General features: G+C 45.0%; 1 protein-coding gene across 2 annotated transcripts in view; it reads left to right on the plus strand.

The window, feature by feature from the left end:
* The first annotated feature begins 216 nt into the window (after positions 1 to 216).
* iqsec1a (IQ motif and Sec7 domain ArfGEF 1a) overlaps positions 217 to 19892 on the plus strand; it is a 90560-nt gene continuing 70884 nt past the window's right edge. For both annotated transcript variants that reach the window (XM_041945120.1, XM_041945124.1), the window contains exons 1-2: positions 217 to 842; positions 16363 to 16392. In XM_041945120.1, the coding sequence (XP_041801054.1) occupies positions 583 to 842; positions 16363 to 16392 (290 nt within the window). In that variant the 5' untranslated portion in view covers positions 217 to 582. The remainder of the gene's footprint in view (positions 843 to 16362; positions 16393 to 19892) is intronic.

The following is a 19892-nucleotide window of genomic DNA, read 5'->3' on the forward strand; positions in this document are numbered from 1 at the left end:
CTGCGGATGCACGCTGCAAAAAAAAACCCAAAAAACGTGTGGCCACAAAACTCCAGCTTCACCTCCCATCCTGCACGCAGCCGCGCCGCCGCCGTTGCGCTCAACGCGACCTGCGGATTCATAAAACTTGAAAACCCCGCCTACTTGACAGCCAGCCTCTGTTTACGAAAAGTCACGGGAGCAGCGTGGAGCGAAAGGTAGAGAACATGTCATACCGCGCTGCCAACAGGGGGGACAGGCAGACTTCACTACGGGGAGCCGAGACGGAGCCGCACAGCGCAGTGTGCCACATTGCTTTGATTGGGTATTTTGATGCGTAACATTTGCAGCTGGGTACGCGGTTAGGAGCTCCTAGTTTGGTGCGCTGTGGGACTTCTGAACGCGCGTACAGGGAGTATTTCATTCCGAATTTATCACCCACATCGGCTTAAAACAATGGCGAGGCGCAAGAGGCGCAACCCACCGAATTGTTGCGCTTAAACCCAGCTTGGACTACACGGACCCATACGGACGATACCACACGGAACCACAGCGCGCAAAAAGAAAAAAAAAGAAAAGAAAAAAAAAGGCACTCGGAGCGACATGGAAAGCCCGACCGAGAACCCTACCAGGGCTGTGGAATATTTGAAGGAGCTTAACAAGATCATCGAGACCCAGCAGGAGTTGCTGGAGAGGCAGAGGGGAAGGATAGAGGAGCTGGAGCAGCAAGTGTCCGACTTGTGCACGGAGAACGCCCGTCTGAAGGAGCAGTACCAGCGGCACCTGGCAACCTGCAGGCTGCTGCAGGGCAGCAACAGCCTGGTCACTCTGGGAGCCATAAAGGAGCACATCACGCAGGAAAAGTAAGCCCTAACATCGCGTCATGTTGTTTTTTTTTGGTATAAACCGTCTCCATTTAACAACCTTTCCGTTAGAAGTCGTTAAAGTTGCAAAACGTACTTAGATTAAAAGTGATTCTTGCTAAATCAGGCCACTACTGCCACACAGCGATCCGCCGCTGCAGCCAGGCTACTTTGGCGTCGGATGCTTTGCTTGAGGTTTTCTGCTGGAAAATGGGTCCGTGAATTACGCACAGCACAGTTAGAGAAAATGGCCTGCTGGTGAACAGCACACCGTGCATATCTGGATACATGCAAGCCAGAATTTTACCATGTCTCCCAGCATGACTGCGAGTGGACAAACCAGCAGTTCCCCTTAACAGATTCATTTCCAGTCCAGTTGTTTCTGGCCTTTGAGAGAGTGGAACTGTTTAGCTGTTCAGGTCAGATTGCTGAAAATTGCACACTGAAGCAAACATATTCATGGGTCTATCCACTTGTGCAAGCACTAAACCTTTTTATGCAATGTAAACCTATTCTGCTGTGTCATCTCTGTTTCAGTTTGATTTGAATGTAACTTCGGCAGACTGAAGTCTGAACTGTGCTACAGAGCTCACTGGCCTTGAAAGGGGATTTCATGTGCATGGACATGCACATTTAATCTATATGGAACACAGTAGCTGCAACCCCTGGGAAAGTGGCACATAGCTACTTGGGATGGGTCCATTGTGCAATTATGTTTTAGGGCTGGCCCTGTGTGCCGGCAGTGGGTTAAGCCTGAGGCAGAGCAGAACAGGTAGGGCGGATGTGCAGGAGCGTTATATTCAGGCGTGCTGGTAAAGACCTCGATAGTCAGACACGCTGTGAGGATTCCCCTCCCTGCGCCAGTTCTGCGTTGAAGTTCACGCCTTAGTATGCAGACAGTAACTCACTTTCTGACAGTCTGCAGGGTCATGTGATCATGCTTGACCTTTGTGTCCAGGGTCGTGTTCGTGTCATGGCGATTAATGGCAGCAAACCAGTTCTGATGACTCACCGCCTGTCTGTCTCTGCCGGCTGACAAAACCGTTCGGCGGAGACATACTGTAACGCTGCCCTTTAGCGTGCCCCCTTCATAAATTGCTCTCAGCCACTGTGGAGTATTCTGTCTGATTTCCCTGGAAAATCAGTCCGTGACCATCTCTCATTCTGTGCCGTCACAGCGTCTGAACACTATTTGAGTCCAGCCCTGGTTGACTGGCACAGAGGTTAGCGAGGAGCCTGTGATTACCCCAGTGAACCCGAAGAAATACGACAGCTGTTAATAATGTAAAGTGTGGTTTATGGAGGGCGCAGGATTTGAAATGTCATGTAAGTGCGGCGAGCACTGTAAAGAGCGTGGCTTTCTTAAGCAAGACTGATTCTAAGATCTGCAAAGGTCATTTTAGAACAGCAAAAATGGCTTTTTAAACAGTGTGTGCTTGGATTGTATAGATGGCCAATTTGCCACTTGCCAAGGTCAGAGACCAGGGGGGCAACTGCTTGATTTCTCTCTGCTTGACTCTTCATGAGAGAATCCCAGAAATTTCCAGGCGGGGCTTCTTCTCCTAAACCGCCTTTGACTGCATACCTCCAAAGGGAGATCCTCCTGAGCTCTGGCGACTTTTGATGGACATTTATTATTTTTAGCCGGCAGCACGGCTCCGGGGGGTGGAAGTCGGCAGATTCACTGCTTCGGCCGTGTCCAATACTTTGGTTTGTGCCTCAGTACTTGCAGAACTAAACACATTCCTTTGTGTTTGGTGCTAGTTAGCAGATATTGGCAGTGTAGCACGCTGATCTAAACATGCATGCTGACATTAGCATTTAGCCCAAAGCAATATCGGGCCTAAGCACAGCCTGACGGAGCTGCCTGTGTTGCAGTCGACTCTTTACCTTGTTGTTATTTGATGAGCTGAATTATTCATTGTTGAAGTCACTCCTCAACACAGGGAGGCGGCAGGGACAGTGCAAGATCCTCCTGGGTTTCCCGAGCAGAGAAAGCGGAGTTCGGCTGCTTGTGTCTGCGGGGTTGTTTTTGCCACCAGCTTGTGACTAAACCGATCTGAAAAGTAGTCGCCCCTGCCGTCCACATTTTTGAAAAATACTCCTTGACGTCGCTCACTTGTCCACTCCCTCCCTCCATAGCTGAACGATGAAACTGCTGATAAACACACACCAAGCAAATCAGAGATCATGTGCCTGAACATCAACATCGTCTGCAAACAGCGGATGCTGATGTTGTTTGCACAGACACGCTTCAGACCTCAGCTTGGCGGCGATATCCTCCATGAGAATATCACTGACGTTAATAGAGACAAGGCACGTCCGGCTTCCAGTGGCAGGAGGCAGCGCCCTTTGTGCTGTCGGGCCTCTCCTTTTCCAGTCTTGCCAAGGTGGTTGTCATTCTAGCTGTGCAATCAGGAACTGACTCGTACCTGCTGCAAGGAAGCATGTGAAAGCGGTTCCTTAAAATAACTTCCACGACCTAGCTGGTAGGACGGTAAAGCAACAGTGGCCCATCCTGGATCTGGAAGACCATCAGCCGAGATACTCTGCTGTCATCTTTTCTCCACGAAACACAAGCGAAGTCCCTGCAGCCCTCAGTTATCTGTGCGAGCAAAGTCAGACTTCTGCATCAAAAGATTCGCTTCTTGTTTTTCTTTTCTCGCCTCTAGTTAGATGAGAAGATGGATGCCACTCTCATGTGTTTGTGCTAAATGTGAAGCTGCAGCTGGGAGACAGCTAGCGTAGCGTAAAGACTGGAAACAGGGGCAAAGGGCTCCAAAGGTGACAGAAATCTGCCTGCCAGCACCTCTAACGCTCACTCATTAACACGATGTTTTGTTTGTGCAATCTGTACAAAAAGTGTAAAAACGTTGAGGATGGTGTCGACCTACGCATCTAACTCTTAGCAAGGAAACGAGTAAGTGTATTTCCCAAACTATCAAACTATTCCTGAAAGACTGGAAGGTGTTGTTTTATAGAATATCACATTCCATCATTGGCAGGAGGGTCCTGTTTTCTACATTTCCCAGGAAGGCAAAGCTTCTAATTCTTTGGTAGTTTGAACACATCCTTGTATCACCTTTTGTCCCCCCAAGATTGTGATCAGTGCTCAGACCTGAAGAGAGGCGTCATTTTCCACATCCCTATGCTGATTATAGGCACAGCTTATGCTTTACTGAACCCCACGGGAGGATCTGAGAGCCTGTGAGCTCCACTCTGGAAGGACCCCGTCGGGTTTGAACCCTTTATCGTCCCCTGAGCTAACTGCTGAGCTCAGGCCGCTTGTGAGACTTTTTATTAGGAGGAAAAATAAACATGGCAGGGAGTGACGGTGAAGGGACGCTCGTAGACCAAATGATGTGTGTTTTCTCCTGCCGTGTCACGCAGCCTCGAGTGACCCCGCTTAGCATCCATGCCTCTTGCATGTTTTCACAAGTTTGAATCCATTACATGCACACTCTTGTCCGGTGCATGCGGGTTGTCATATGATATGGAGTGAATTCATAGCCACATTGCATATTACGCTCAGCGGGGATCTTCATATATTCCCGGCAGGGCTTGCGTTCCCTTTTGTTTTAATTTCCTGTGTTTGTCAGCTGTACCCTTCATTTGTGTAATTGTCATCTTGAGTACAGTGTGTATTGTTTGTTCATACTGTATGCAAATAATTGAGAGCTGTGCTGTCAGCTCTCAGTTGGCTTAAGATATCATCATTGCGTGACTTCATAAAGGGAAGGAAGGAAGGGAAAAAGAAGAGAAAACCTTGCGCTGTGTATAGCAGTCATATTCTGCTCCGCTACCAGTGACAGATAAAGAATTTGCTGCTAGCGGATGATACATGAGATTGTTTGCTGCTATCTTTGGCTGGCTGTAAATGGAAGGCTTCTCCCTGCACGTTGTTTGCACGGTTTGTTCCTCTTCACGCTCTTTTAGGAACAAAACGCAGAGGGCAGGAAATGTGATGCGCCACTGATAGTGGAACCCGCGGTGCCAAGTCAACAGATTTCCGTGTGAATTCCACGGAGCAGGCTCCAGGGAAACACTGCCGCTCGGATCCTCAGGATGTGCGACGGCGGCACAGGTATTGGAAATCATCTGGCTGCGCGCTGACCCTGATGCGGATCAATAAGCCCGTCCACCGAGGTGATTGTAACCCCCATTATCTGGTCGAGCAGAATCAGCAGAGGGGCAGTCGCTCTCGCTGGATCGGCTTCTGTAAATCCAAAGCGAAAACTCGCATTTCACGGCTTATTCGCCGCTCCCTGAGTTCAAATGACAAGTTGAGCAATCACACACATATCAGGTTTCTTCTGTTCGTGGCTCCGAAGTTGTTTGCTTTGTCAGCCCTTAAATCCAACAGTATTTATGCTGACCCTGTGCAGTTTTGTCTCACTTAGGAATTAAATGACAGGTAAAACACGTTTTAGCAGCGATTCATAAGTGATGAATGACTTTTCATGAGCAGTCAATCTGACTGACTTAAACACTTCTGCAGACTTTAAGCCACACACACGTCTGATCTGTCTGCTCAGTTGTAAATAAAACAGAATGTGATAACCCGCTAATCCTTTTTGACATGCGCTCAATTGGCACAGCACAAAGACAATATATTTAATGTTTCACCTCATCAGCTTCATTGATTTTTGTGAATATCTGCTTATTCTGATGTCAGCAACACAAGTCGGGACAGGGGCAAAAGATTGGGTGTCCCAGCCTTTTTTTTTGGAATCGGGCTTGTAGCTCATGTTGAGTGAAGTCACAAGTTAGTCTTTCAATAAAACCGTCAGAGTGGTTGTGAATGTTTGTCTTGCATCATGCGAGAGAGGCTCCTGGTTTCAGCAGAGAGGATCCACCGTGATCTGAACCTGTCCTCCGGGGTTTGGAGTGGAACAGTGCCCGGAAGTTCTTTCATTTCTTATCTCGGTGCTGGTGGATGCATCTGCCAGTCCCGCATTTAGCATTCAAACTTGGTCCCAGGCCTGGATGGCCAGCTGAGTGTAAACAGTATATTTGGGATGACAGAGAACTGATGTGTCACTTCTACACAACCTTGTTTAAAGTTTTTTTTCTTTTTTGAATGTACTAAAACTGTATTCAAACTCTTTAAACTAAAAGTCCTTTGGCAATTTGCTACCTATTACACCATACAGCAGCTACAGATGGATATTGATTGCTTGCAGAAACAGTGCAGGCATTACCAGGGAAGACTGTATTCAGAGCAGCGCTATATCTCAAATAAGCACTGGTGTTAGATTTGAGTGTGATGACTGCGGTGTTTGTGGAGGTAGATTTTAGTTTTTTCTCAGGCAGTCATTTAAATTCAGTTTGAATCCCAGTCAGTGAAGAAGCACAAGTGATCTTGAGTGATCAAATATTGATGAATAACATGACAAATCATTCTAACTCCTGCTCTCTCGCTGTTAATGCCCTAATGGAGCTAATACGAATGTTTCAATGCCGGAAAATGAGCAGCGAAGCTTCCCAGTCGTTGATTCTGTGCCAGGTGTCGGCCAGGATGTCACCTGGTTATCATTAGGAAGGGGTTGTTAGGGACGACAACACGAACAAAAGACATAAGGAAGGAAATCCTCAAGTGCATTGCGTATATCCATATTTTGTGCAGTGGTTTACATTCATTTCACATATTCAGCTGCGACTTCACTGTAATTGCTTTGATGCTGAGGACCTGCAGTTGTCTGACAAGTTAAAGCAGCTGCAGAATTATGCAACTAACAGTTTCTGGGGGAAGATGAATGTTAGAAAGACGTGTTCAGCTGTAAACTAAACAGTGGTCTGATAATATATTTTAGTATTTTGTTTATGCCTGTTTTTACTGCTGTTTTGGGACTTTATGTTCAGAGGAAATTGTGTTGGAGGGAGACTGATTTTGTTTCAAAGTTTGAGCTGTTTAATGATTCATGAGTAAATTGTCATGTTGGATTTCCTTGTTTAAGCTTTGCTTCACTGTAGAGCTGAAATGATTTGTTGATTAATAGATCAATGGAAAATTAGCTGGCAGCTGTTTGCTTCCAACCTCTCAGATGTGAGGATTTGTTTCGTCTTACATTGTCGGGAACCCAGCATCTTTGAGTTTTGGATGGTTGATCGGACATAACAAATTTGAGGACATCCTCTTGGGCTTCCTGACATTTTGTAGACCAAAAAAATCAGTGGATTAATCAATAATGACAATAAGTAGCCCTACTTAATAGTTTATTTAGAAATCCTGATGGAGCTGTAATCATGTGGAGAAGCTTGGTTGACGCACAAGTTAAGGCACAAATCAAGATGCGCAACCTGATTGGTGGAACATTAATAAACATAAATCTAAAAAACCTGTGATTTATCATTGATGCATTAACTGTGTCCTGTAGATAACTGCCTTTAGAAGAGCTAAGGCTGCAAATTTAATGCTTTTTTTTTTTGCACTTGTATCAGGTATTTCTGCATCTTTCACTCATTTCATTTGTGCATTGGTTTCATCTCTGATGAGTTTGGGATCAAGCCAGAGGAGGTAATGTTCAGAGGAGTTAGTCAGTAGATATTGAAGTATTTGTTAAAGGTTCTTTTAGGTTGTTGATTTTGTCTCATACTGAATTATCTCTCTAGAGCAACTGGTGGTTATACATTGTGTCTGTCTTGGTTATAGGGACTGCGTCTTGGCTTCTTTACTGTAATTTGCAGCCTAAGAAAACCTCAGCTGCCCTTACTAAGTCCCCTGGATGGAGCCTGGAGACTGGAGATTGGCAAGTTCATAAATAGTTCACCCCAAGCCAGCATAACAGCTTTAGCATGTGTTTTGGGACCCCTGGGCAGGAAATAATAGCATGATGGAGAAAGCTGTTTCTTGTGGCTGGCGGCGTCCACTCATTTACCCAGCGATCTGCTGAACAATCAGTGTGCCAAACCAAATTTACGAGCGCATGAACTCGATCTCTCCAGCAAAGCCCCCTCTAATGAAATACCCCTGCTAGATTAATGTCTGCGCTGGGATGATTTGCATTCAGACCCACCTATAAATCTCAGGCAATGGTCAAAGACAATTTGCGACTTGCACTCAAAATCAACAGCAAGCTGCCGTTATCTGTAATGGACTGTCCCTCCGTGCATCTACGTGTGACCGCAGTGTTGCTGGAAAAAAGGCCAGGTGCTGCTGACCTCTGGTTCCCTCAATCAGACCTATTAATTTAGAGTTGAGGTTGGTTTGTGTCCTTTGATGCAGCTGGTTGTCCCACGAGAAAGGATAATGATGGCTTTAATGAGCACTGTAACCTGTGTCTGATGGTGTTACTGGTAAAGGCCACACCACGGGGGGTCACATGGTACAGCTTGGCGTCAGTCAGGCAACCACATTATGCTTAAACCTCCGAACTCGACTCTATACCGAGCCCTCATTTTTATTTAACTTTTAAAGAGCAAGAAAAAGAGTCCTGCTCTTAATTCCTGTGACATTTGATAACAACTGTTCAGATCTCAGGTGTGCACATGCAGGATAATGTGGCTTCATTTCAGGCATCTTCTTAAAAAAAATCATTGCGCTTTAGCTCAAGATCACTCACTTCCCAATTCTTAGCAAGGAGGAAATCAAACTGGTGTGAAATGTGCGTCATTTTCATTTTGTCCTTGTGATCTGCAAATAGGAACTTGAGGGATAATCAACCATATGCTTGAGGAACTGAGATGTGTTGATATACAAGCACAGCTTTAACTAAAGCCCCAGTCTAAGATCAGTGTCTAGCCATCGCAGCTTCAGTTGAATATACATGGTTTTCACTTCAGTGCCAACCAATATAGCCGAGTTGAGACTGATTTGCATTGAAATGAGACACATGCTCCTTTCACACTGGATAAAAAACCCACTAACACCCTCTAACATCTGGCTTTTGTCTGCAGTGGGAAAGGGTACAATCAGCATTCAGTCCCAGGTCAAATGACTCTGCGGTAGTCGCGGGTATTTATCGGCTCCAGCTCTGATCAGCAGCGACGGAAACATGACGCCCGGCTGGACACGCTCATTTTTGCTCCTTTTCCAGCACAATGATGACGCATGTCAAGGTTCCAGACATCGCCACGTACTGCAGATAGCCAGAGACACTGTCATTTTTACAGTCTATGGGAACAATGTGCAACGACAGTTTTACTCTTCGTGGTATGTAAAAATGCAACACTGGCAATACAGCGAGGTGAGAGTCTCTACTGATTTGAGCAGATTCATTTTTTCTTCATTTTTTTGTTCAGTTCATTGGCCCTGTGGGGGTTCTGGTCACTAATAGCACTATGGTGGCCTTTATTAAAGAGTGGTGGAAAAGTTAAGTGCCACAGTATTTTTGCAAAGTGCAGGGAAAATGATTATTAGCTATTTTAGAATGCTGAAAAATCAGCTTTGCAAAAGAAAAACAATACATTTAATGTGTTTGTTAGGCCTCAAATACACACAAAATACACTGCGGCGAGTAACACTCCTGTACGTCAACAGAAACTTTGTTAAAAAACTCATCAGGGCTTCTTTAGTCACTGATCTTTAAGTTGAGATAAATAAGTTATGTGGATCAGGATTCTTATTAAAGTAGATTTAACAACACAAACCTTAAAGCAGCAGTACGACATTTTGGGAAATAGGCTTGTTTGTTTTCTTGCTGAGAGTTAGATGAGGAGATCGATACCACTCGGTATCGAGCCGGTCAGCTTTGCTAACGACACATGTTGTCATTTTTACATGTGTTTGTGCACTGGTTCAATTAACGAGATTTAGAGCTGCTGATAGGTGGATTTTGTAGCCTTTGGGCCCAGCCAGGGCGACTGTTTCCCCCTGTGTCCAGTGTTTCTGCTACGACAAGCTGAATGTTTGCTGCCGTTGTACCGGCATGAGAGTGCTATCAATCTCCTCGTTTAGGCCTAACTCTCGGCGAGAAAGTGTCTTTCCCAAAATGTTTGTTCTCAGAAAGAAAGCAAACCGTAAACGGGACATAGAGACACAGAAAAGCAAACAGCTCTCTGTGATAGCATGTCTTCCACTACCTTTCCTCAGTTTGTGAGAAAAATCCAATCCAACTCTAAAACGCATTCAGTAAATTTGATGCACACGTTATGCCTGCTTTACCCTTTTTACTTCAAGTCTCCACATCACTTTCCTCCCTCTTTTGTCATTACAAATTGTGATCAACACTAAAGCAGCGAGGCCGAAGTAGACTACGGTCGCCTGTTCATTCTTTATTTCTTCACAGTTGAACCAATTATCCGTCTCGCAGCTGTCAAAACCAGCTGATGCAGCAGCTGAATCGAAGGCAATTTGTAGCCTAGTACCTGTGGAGAGCTGTTTGAAAGGCTGCCACTAGTTTTCTGCCAAGTGGGAGTGCACTGTGTGTGTGTGTGTGTGTGTGTATTGCTGACGAGGTGGAGGCTGAGTCAACAGCTAAACACAGATGAGGAGCTACTGCTCACACATCGTCTTAGTCATCACAGGTCGATGTCAAACACGGACTTCCTCACAGCTGGCTGAGCCTTTGACAACCAGTGTTTGGGCTGAAAACTGTGTGGGAAGCGGTTTGAGCAGCGATATAAACAGCGCTCGCAGCATCGCCGCTGCAGTTCTCACACTGATCCTGGCGTCTGGTTCGCGTGGCGTTCAACACAGCTGTCGCGCCCGCCTTCAGTAGGCCGAGAGCGACTCGCAGGTTTGACGGTTGCTTCCACTCGTAGGTGTCGGGGGCTGTGATCTGTGTCTTTGCACTCTGGCTGCCGGCGCGCTGCCGTTTGTGTTTCGTGTAACCCCGGAGGTTCTGAGGGCCGAGCTAAATCCCAGCAATATGTTCAGGAATGCAGCCAGAGTGAAAGTGAGATTTCCTCATATCCAGCTCTCTGCGTAAGGTCAGGGGCTTTGTCGAGTCGAGGTAGGGGGAAGAGCCATTCTCCTTTTTCAGCACGAACAAGCGTGTCAAGGATCTGAGATAATGCAGTCAGATCCTGCTGAAATCAGACTTTCAAATCTCTGACTGTATTTTCATTGGAAATACTGGGACTGAACAGAGTTATTCCCACTATAATAATAGGAGATTTCAGCCCAAACCAGACCTGTCAAGCCTCCCGTTTTCCCCGGGATTCTCTCATGTTTCACCCCTTTCTCCCGCTGTCCTCCTGTTAAAATGTTTTCCCATAAATCTCCAGCATTTTTAACCTTTCTGAACGTTGACAGGAGGAGTAACCGCAGAGTCCCCTAGTCACGCAGGTGGCAGTGTGTAGAACAGTAGCCGTAACATCTAGTGACAAGACGTTGTTCAGTCAAACGGCACCTGCCAATAAAACAAAAAGGAGAAGATGGAGTTCCTGCCACAAAGGCTGAAAGTTTATCAAGTACCTCACCAAACGGGAGGTTCGCTTGTACTCAATGAAGAGCAGCATCGGTCAAAGTCACGCTCTTTATAAAATATGCCACACGGATCTTATTGTATCCTATGGAGGGAAAATCGATGCGAGCTCTTCCAAGCATAAGAGCGCCCAAGAGGTGCAGAGACGACGTGCTTTATATTGTCTCTGCCATCCATTTCCGTAGTCACCCTCTCCCTCCAGTCGCCTCACTTTATGAGTAGCCTCTCTCAAAATCACAGTTGGAATATAATGTGTAAGTGATATCTGCATATTCTTCAATCAACACATAAATAATCTAAGTACTGAATTTATATGTCTTTGTTTATATAATGCACTTTAATGACCTATGAGTCATTTAATGTAGTCAGTCCTTGTTGTGATTGCCTTGTACTGATTTTAGGAATCACTGTGTGTTTCCCCTTGTCTAAATCTATGTACCCCGGGGCGGGGTCTTTGTTTTCGAACTGCGTCTTTGGATTTCAGAATTCACCTTGGCAGGCGTAACCCGAATGCAGCCAAGACAGATGAAATGTCTTCCAAAGGCTCATCAATAAAGGCACCGCTCCCAGCTTGACAGCGGTACTTGTGAGTGACGGCGTCAGTATATCAGTCACCCTAAAGGGTCCAGCTCCTCCGCCGGTGCATTTCATGCTCCTCTGCATTTGCCTAAATAATATATTGACTATTAGGGCAACGTCAGATGAGGAGATGATGAGAAATGAGAGTGGAAGGAAGCAGGTGGACTGTTTTGAGCAATATGTGCAAGTGTGTGTGTGTGTGTGTGTGTGGACTGCTCCTCTGTTTTTATGCAGGGGCAGACAGCCAGCGGGGGTCACGCGCCAGTAACTCCTTAGAGATACTCACTAATTTGACGGCACCATGAGAAGCAAACCACTACAGAAGACTGGACTGACTCATTAGCTCTGCTTAGCCAGACACATTTTTGCCTGTAATTAGCCGCTGATTAATACAGATCATTTAGGTCTTAGCAATATGAACGCCACGAGTATGTAGCGCGCAGAGCAGCCCTGACACATGATGAATGCCCTCCATTTATGCACTGGACTGAGAAGAAGCTCTAAACCACGGGGAAGGGGACATAAAGGCACACATGCTCGCAGCTCATCAGACAAGCGAGAGCAAAATCTACATCAGACGTTGAAGTGCTTTATCTTGACTGCAGCGTTCTTTTGTGATCTTATAAAATGCTGACGATAACTGTGAAATACGGCGCAAGAGCGTCAGCGTGCCTCTGAGGGACCTGTCAGCGTGAATGAGCTGTTATAGCCGACCGCAGGTTAGAGTCATTGATCATTGGTTGACATTGTTATGAATGGTGGCCAGAGCGGCGAAAATGGCGAGAAGTGTTGTTGTGTTTTCGGTCGAAAAGTTTGGTGAATTCAGTGTTGCCTCAGATGTGATTTATTCTTCTTCGTCATCAGCCTGAAGGGGTTTGTTCGCCGAGGGCTTGAGGCGTTTCGCGGCTGTCGCGGTTGTCGCAGGAGTGACACACTGTGTATTCAGTAAACCCAATAACCGTTTGGGTAACTTTGGAAATAACTCTGGTCTAAGCAGTGCAGTTAAGGACTCGGTGGAGTTCATAATGGAATTCCTGCTGTTGGCTCCTGCAAACGCAGTCAAAGGTGAAGTTGGGGCTGCGTGTCGAAGGATGGTTAAAAAAATATTAGGAGAAAGGAAGGTAAAATAATCACAAACACGCTTCCTGCTTGGGAAACGTCATCAATCACACACCTCCGACGAACTGTAATTACCTCCGATTTTCTTCTGAATTCAGGAAAGGAAATAACCATTGCCTTTATTGCCTTAGCACTCTGCCTTTTTTCTCATTGCCATATAAGGGCGGTAATGTGATGAAGTGCTAGAACCCATTTCTTCAAGGCTTAACCCTGCTCAGTATTTTACAGCGAAAAACAAATAACGGTTTCTTAATTACATTGGAGCAGGTCTTTCCTGAAAGAGGCGAGGAAAGTAAAACAGCTTTGGGCAAAAGCGTCCAAGCCTCTGCGATGCATGGTGCTATATTTGAAAGTACAGTCGTGATTCTATTAAAAATAGGCCGCGACACATTCAAAACGGGGACGCGTGGCCAGCGAGATGCAGATGTCTGAATCCTTGCAGCTGTGTGGCCGACTGCATGTGAGGTTCCGGCTCGTTTGAAGCCGGCCAGGGAGCTATGATTAAACGAGCAGACGAGTGCATTTCTGCAGTCGTGTCCAGTTGCACTTACTCCTGCAGAAAGGCAGCTTGATAAACTGTGAGTCAGCATTTTCTTCTTGCGCTGGCTGTGCCCTCTGTCCGTTTCCTCCCTCACAACAGGAAACAGGCTGCCCTTGTTGCACCAGACTCTGAGGCACAGGAAAAAGAAGAGCACAAATGTGTGGCATACGTGCACGATTGCAAGGAATGCGCACATATGCACGGAGGTAAAGGGCAGGTTGAGGACACTGACGGGCCGGTAAAGACAGCTGAGTAAGGATTTGGTTTAAGGAAGCAGCTGAGTTCAAGTCTTAAGTCTGCCGCCGGAGATTTGGCTTCTCTTCGGGCCGCCGTGGGAGAAACCAATCTCCCTGCTTGTGGAGGCCTTCCTGTGGAATGATACCGCCAATGGGATTTGGCATTTCATGCATCATTTAAAAGTCTCTGGGAATGCACCTGAACGCCCCTCAGTAGCCAGGGTTTCCTTGCAGCTCAGGGAAAAAACTTTCTTTCTTTCATTCTAGCTCCCATTCAAATATCCATCACCATGAGGGTGATAGATTGTGCTTAGATAACGCAGTAAAATGTGGAATTCATTTATTTCACGGCGAGACAAATCAGCTTTGTCTAGACTGCAGCTAAATTAATTAGTACTACATCAATGTGCCTGTCTCATATATGCGTACATTCTGAATGAGCTGTTTCACTTTGTCTTAACCAACTATGTTGCAAAGTTCTACCTCAGATCCAATCAGTACAATTCGTAGTGGGTTGGGCTGAGATGTATTGATTCTGTTGCACTCAAAGAGGCAACTCATGCAAAGTGCAGCACAGCAAACAGTCCACATTTCTTGAAAAGGAGACCTTGTGGTAGTTTGTAGTGGCCTTTCTTCAGGCCAGAGGAGCTGTCCAGGGTTCTGACCACTTCCTCCTCGCTCCGCTTTGCTCTGAAGACGTTCAGTCTGCACGGCTGTGTGCAAGCAGCAGCGGAAAAGACGGACATATCGAGCGCAAGATTTGTGAAATATGGTGTTGTGTGCTCATTTTTTTCAGTGATGCATTGTATACACAACAATCGATAGCTTCATTAATTGCCAATGGATCTGGACTGCGGCATGTGTGTCGATGCATCTCATCCTACCACTGCATTGTATTGACCCAGCGCTAGTGTTCACCTCCACCTAATTCACACATCGTAATAGGCTTTGCTTTAATGGAAACACCGGCGGTATCAAGTTTGTTCTGTGCTTTGTGCAATAATTAACGTCTTTGCTGATGCGCGGGACAATTGGAAGCAAATGTTTAAGTAATAATAGAGTGAGGAGGAAGGTGTACAGCTAACAGAAAGGAAATCTAACAAGTAAAGTAGCTACGAGTGATGAGAAATGAGGGAAAAAAACACTCAGCCAACAGAGAATTGGCTCCAGCAATATACATCGCAGAGGATCATTATTTCTTTGAGCCAACCCAACAAGAAGCTGAACAGTACACCGCTTCTAAGAGGAACCTTTGCAGCTACAGTACCTAATGGTACGGTCAGTCACTGTGTCTTTTCTCCATGAATACTTCAGTGTTTTCTCCATGTGAAAAGCGGCAACAAGAGGGTTCATAAATTTGCCCCGATGCAGCCATGCAGTCGCTTTATTGCCCCTTAGCGCCGTGGTTCACAGAACAGGCCACGTTTTATTCCTGTGGTGTGGAGTATGTTCCTTGCTGTTGGAACGTCATTTACTGCAGTCTATTTGGAAAAGTACCTATGAAATTTCATGACCGAGGTGGGGAACACGGAGTGTGTGATGGCAAGCACATGATCACATACGTGGGGCCAAAGTAAAGTAATGTGTTTTACTAGTTACCTGATCTCTTGCGTTTTTTTAATGATCCTCAATATTCCTAAATGTCCGGATTTAGAGGGAATAATAGCAGAATTGGAAAATAAATTCATAAATATGTTTTCATTCATGTATAACCACCTGAGAATAAGAATTGTTGGGTTTTCATTACCTTAGAATGAGCTCTTTATATCTACAGAAGGAGCTGGTGCTCTTCCACAGAGTCCGCCATGTTGCGCCGCCCGTTTCCACAGTAACCCAGAATGGACAAACCACATGCTGGCTCTAAGGAGCGCCTTTTTTAGTGGTTCTCCTGCACCTCTTGGTGATGCGAGGGGTGTGCAGTTGCAATGTGCAACCGCATTGCTAGATGCCAATTAATCCTACACACTGGTCCTTTAACATCTCCTGTGCATTTAAGTTATGACTTCTATTTTAATTAATGGAGCTTCGTAACTTCTCTGAGAAAGTATGTTCGGTCTGTCAGTTTGGTATTGGGAACAGCTATAAGTACTACAATACCCATGAGCCTTAGCTGTCATCGCTGTGGAGAAAAAGCCAGCGCCTTTATTGATGCAGTCATCCAAAACTGACCCAACTGACTTGTAATCCTTTGTTAGCAGTGCATTGATTGGATGTTTCTTGCTGAGGTGCACCTTGGGAGTCGTAGTTGTATTTTTCTTCTTTGTAAAAGGCCATTCATTTGTAATGTTTGACACCATCAGAGTTGAATCAACACCAAAACACAAAAAGGAGGCTTTTTATATCTGCTAAGGCAAGATTCTGTATTTATAATAAGCACTGCGCTGGCAGAGGGGACGCACCCAGTGGAATATCAATGTACAATTCTGTGAATGTCAGTGTAAGTTGTTGCTGGAATTTAAAGTGTGGCCATTTCTTAGGATGCCAGATTGATCTGTTTGAAAGTGTCACTCCCCTCGGTGCCAGATGCAATGCTGTAATGTAATCGCTGAATCGAGAGGTCACGGTCAGTGAGGCGTTTTGTTAATGTTCGTGTCTTTGGCTGCATCGCTGACATACTGCAGCTTCTCGTGTCTGCCTCCTCAACAAAATCAATGAACCACTGTTTTTCTGTCTTCCAGGTCCGAATTTGACTCTTCCAGAATGGTCAGGTATGTCCAACCGCTCACATGATGTCCTTCTATCTGCTCTGGAGTGCCTGAATTTTGTGAATGTTCTCTTTTAAAACACTCCTTCATGCTGTGCCTTTTGGTGGGAAGCAAATCGTGCTCGGGGAAATGGTGAAGACATGGTGTTTTCCTGATTTGAGTAAAGCTGAATATCCTTCCATCGTGGTGCCGCCCAGAGTGAGTGGTTTCACTCTGTCTGAAGGATTGAGGCCGGCCTGATATGGTGCCTGTTATTGGTGCTTGTGGATAGTACGGAGTGGAGGAAATGATGAGATTTCATGTCAAGCGCTGTCCAAGGTCACATTTCTCTGTTGTTAACTTGTTTGCTCTGTGAACTTCAGTGGCTGGAGATTTGTAGGGGGGTCTCTGCTGACCGAGTTAAGATGTGGGCTGATTTAAGACTGTAATGTGAATCCATCACTGCTGCAAACAGAAATATGGCTTGCATGTAGAGGGTAGATGGGCGTCTCACTGGTAAACACGCTCCTTATCTGCAGCTTCTCTCTTTAGGGATGCCTCGCTGTGGGATCCAAACAGACTCTTCCTCTGCCTCTGCAGCGCAGTGCATCACGGACCCGACCGTGTCTAGACGAGCCGAACAGGCTGTAGCGGAGCCTGTGTTTTAGTGAAAATTTTCCAGGCCATGTCTGTTCTTCCCTCAGGTGCTCGGCTGTCTGCGCTTCGCGGGCCGCTTTTCTTCTGCTCTGAATGTCCTATCACAAATTTGAAGCGAATCCAGTGGGCCACAGCCTGGAGATGTGTGCCAGTCTTTGTCTTCATACCATCACACAGAGTCTCTGCGTGTGCATGTGTGTGTGCAGAGTGAGCGATGTGCACGTGAAGCTTGTCTGCCACCCAGTCGCATCCCCACCAACAGTAGTGCACCAAAGAAAAGAGAAAATCTGAGTAAAAAATGGGTTGCATCAAAATTTTATATGTACTGTATAAAATCAGTGGAATAAATTTATCCCAGCAATGTTTCGTATTTTCTGTTTTAGCATTTTAGGTGGGTTGACAAATATTAATCTCACTCAACACATCTGTATGCTGTAATGAATGCTATTCGGAGATTTCGAAGTTGTTTTTAGTTACAGAACTTTGCCTGGGGTGAAATCGCTTGTGGACAAAATTGGAATTTTCTGAAATAATAAACAAGTCAGTGTTAAATGATGTAAGGCCGTAAGTGTTCTTTCACGTTGGAGAATTTTGCTCTTTAAGCACACACATCAGCTCTCAGTATTGATATTTGCAAAGTGGAAAAAAAATGATCGGTAAACATGATCAAAGACAGGAAAAGTGTCAGTGTACACTCCTTTCTGGTGTTGGCTGAGACCAGTACTAAGTGTGGTATCATGCAATACAGTGTATTGTATTGTATTGTTGTGTCTTATTTATTATCATTATCTTATCACTGTGGTTTTCTTTAAATCATAGAGCAAATATTTTTCATTAAATTTCTGAATTACTCTCCAAACATCCCTCAGTCCAGTGTGATGAACATGACTTGGGAAATAGTTTCTTTTATCCAATCATGTGTTCACAAAGTGGTGAACCTCGCTCCATCCTTGCTTTCATACCCAATCATGATACTATCACCTGTTACCAGTGAACCTGTTTACCTGTGGAATGTTCCAAACAGGTGTTTTTGGAGCATTCCACGACTTTCTCAGTCTTTTGTTGCTCCTGTCCCAACATGTTTGAAACGTGTTGCTGCATCAAATTCAGAATAAGGAGATGTTTGCAAAAATCATTGAAGCTGATGAGGTCAAACATTGAATATATTGTCTTTGTACTATTTTCAGTTCAGAGTATATGTCACATTAACAAAAGATCAAATTGTATTTTATTTATGTTTTGCGCAGCATCCCAACTTCTTTGGAATCATGTATGTTGATATCAGAAGACTGTCCTCTAGTTACCATGAAATGTGCTTTTTCCCATATGTCACAGCCAGAGCGCGAGTGCTGCTGGAATCTAAAAGCATAGCAGCAGAAATGGAGGACAAGGCTTCAGAGGCAAACAATCCCATCTCACCAAATTGATGCTTTGATGTGGTTGGAAACCTCCCAAACAGGCAGCATCTTTCTGTACGCTGTACTTGGTTGTGAATTTGGCCACAGTTCCCAGAATCTTCCCCTCGTTAATATGAAGCCGCCGTGCCAAGACTGCTATTCTGCTTCTGTACAAGCTGAGGTTCAACCTTCACATGCACATCTCTACCAGCGCATTTTGCATCGTGTGATTCATTGGCAGCTGCACGCAAGAGTTGGATGCAGAAGCCATGACATTTCTGAATTAAAGTGATTACTGACTCGTGCTCAGCTTTGAGCAATAGGCATGGTGGCGCTGATCTGCAAATCAATGAAAAGCCTCCAGAGCAGCTCATCTCCCACTGTGTCAGGTGCAGTCAGTGATACTGTAGGAATGTTAGCTGCTCAGCGTTTGACACATCTCTATCAAGCCAGCAGGGCTGCATGAGTAAATTGGACAATATGTGAAAGGTGTTTCGTGCAGGACTGACGGTGATTGTTTTTATAATTATATGTTATTGGACAAGAAAGAAGGGAATGATAACAAACTTTGCAAGTAAGTGAATGAATCCGTCGTTAAAAGCCCCAGATATCAGAGCAGTTAATTAAAGAATTAATAACAGGACAATATAAAAAGTCTTCAATGAAACAATGAAAAAACACACAAATATATCAGTTCGTAATTACATTGAAAGGGAAATCATTAACAACTGCATTAAATAATAAAAAGACATGTATTATAAATAAATTAATACTAAAAGAAAAAGGTGGATGTTAAATTCATCTCACAGATGAAACACTACAGCTTTTACAGGGCGAATTGAAGGTTTTTCCTTTCATACAAATCAACATTTTAATGAAAAAGTTGTGTCCGCGTTCACTTTTCAATTTGCCGGATTATTAAAGTGCACACCGCTACCACCAGAACAGATTGTACAATAAGTGAGAGCTGTTGATTACGTCTCAGTGCAGATCAGCGAAGTGGTTCCACTGCAAAGCCGCGTTCATTACTAACATAGAAAACAGGCTCATCAGCATTCAAGAAATACTACATTGATAAGCAGATAAGTGGCGCTTGTCCTACATGCATGAATGGATTTTGCTCCTATTTCAACACTGTGTCATGTACTTCATTATGGAAGCAAAGGAAGGTTATGAGGGAATTTTATAAGCACACAATTGTACTGTCCTCTATACGTGAGCGATGTGCTGCGACAGCAAGGACAAGACCTTTCTTTCACCAGGACTCCATAGACGGTGTATGAGTTTGTTCATAAGGAAACAAAACTGTAACAGGATGAACAGTAATTTGCTCAAAATTTCAATCTGAAAAGTTGCACTTCAGGGCTACCGAAGTGCAGCTTTGCTACTCAAGCCTGAATGGAGTGGATCAGACCTGTGTCCTGTCGGCTTACAGTCCAACCCAGTCAGAGAGAGAGAGAGGAGGTCATG

This window comes from Chelmon rostratus, chromosome 10, assembly GCF_017976325.1.
Source record: "Chelmon rostratus isolate fCheRos1 chromosome 10, fCheRos1.pri, whole genome shotgun sequence".
In the NCBI taxonomy this organism is placed as follows: domain Eukaryota; kingdom Metazoa; phylum Chordata; class Actinopteri; order Chaetodontiformes; family Chaetodontidae; genus Chelmon; species Chelmon rostratus.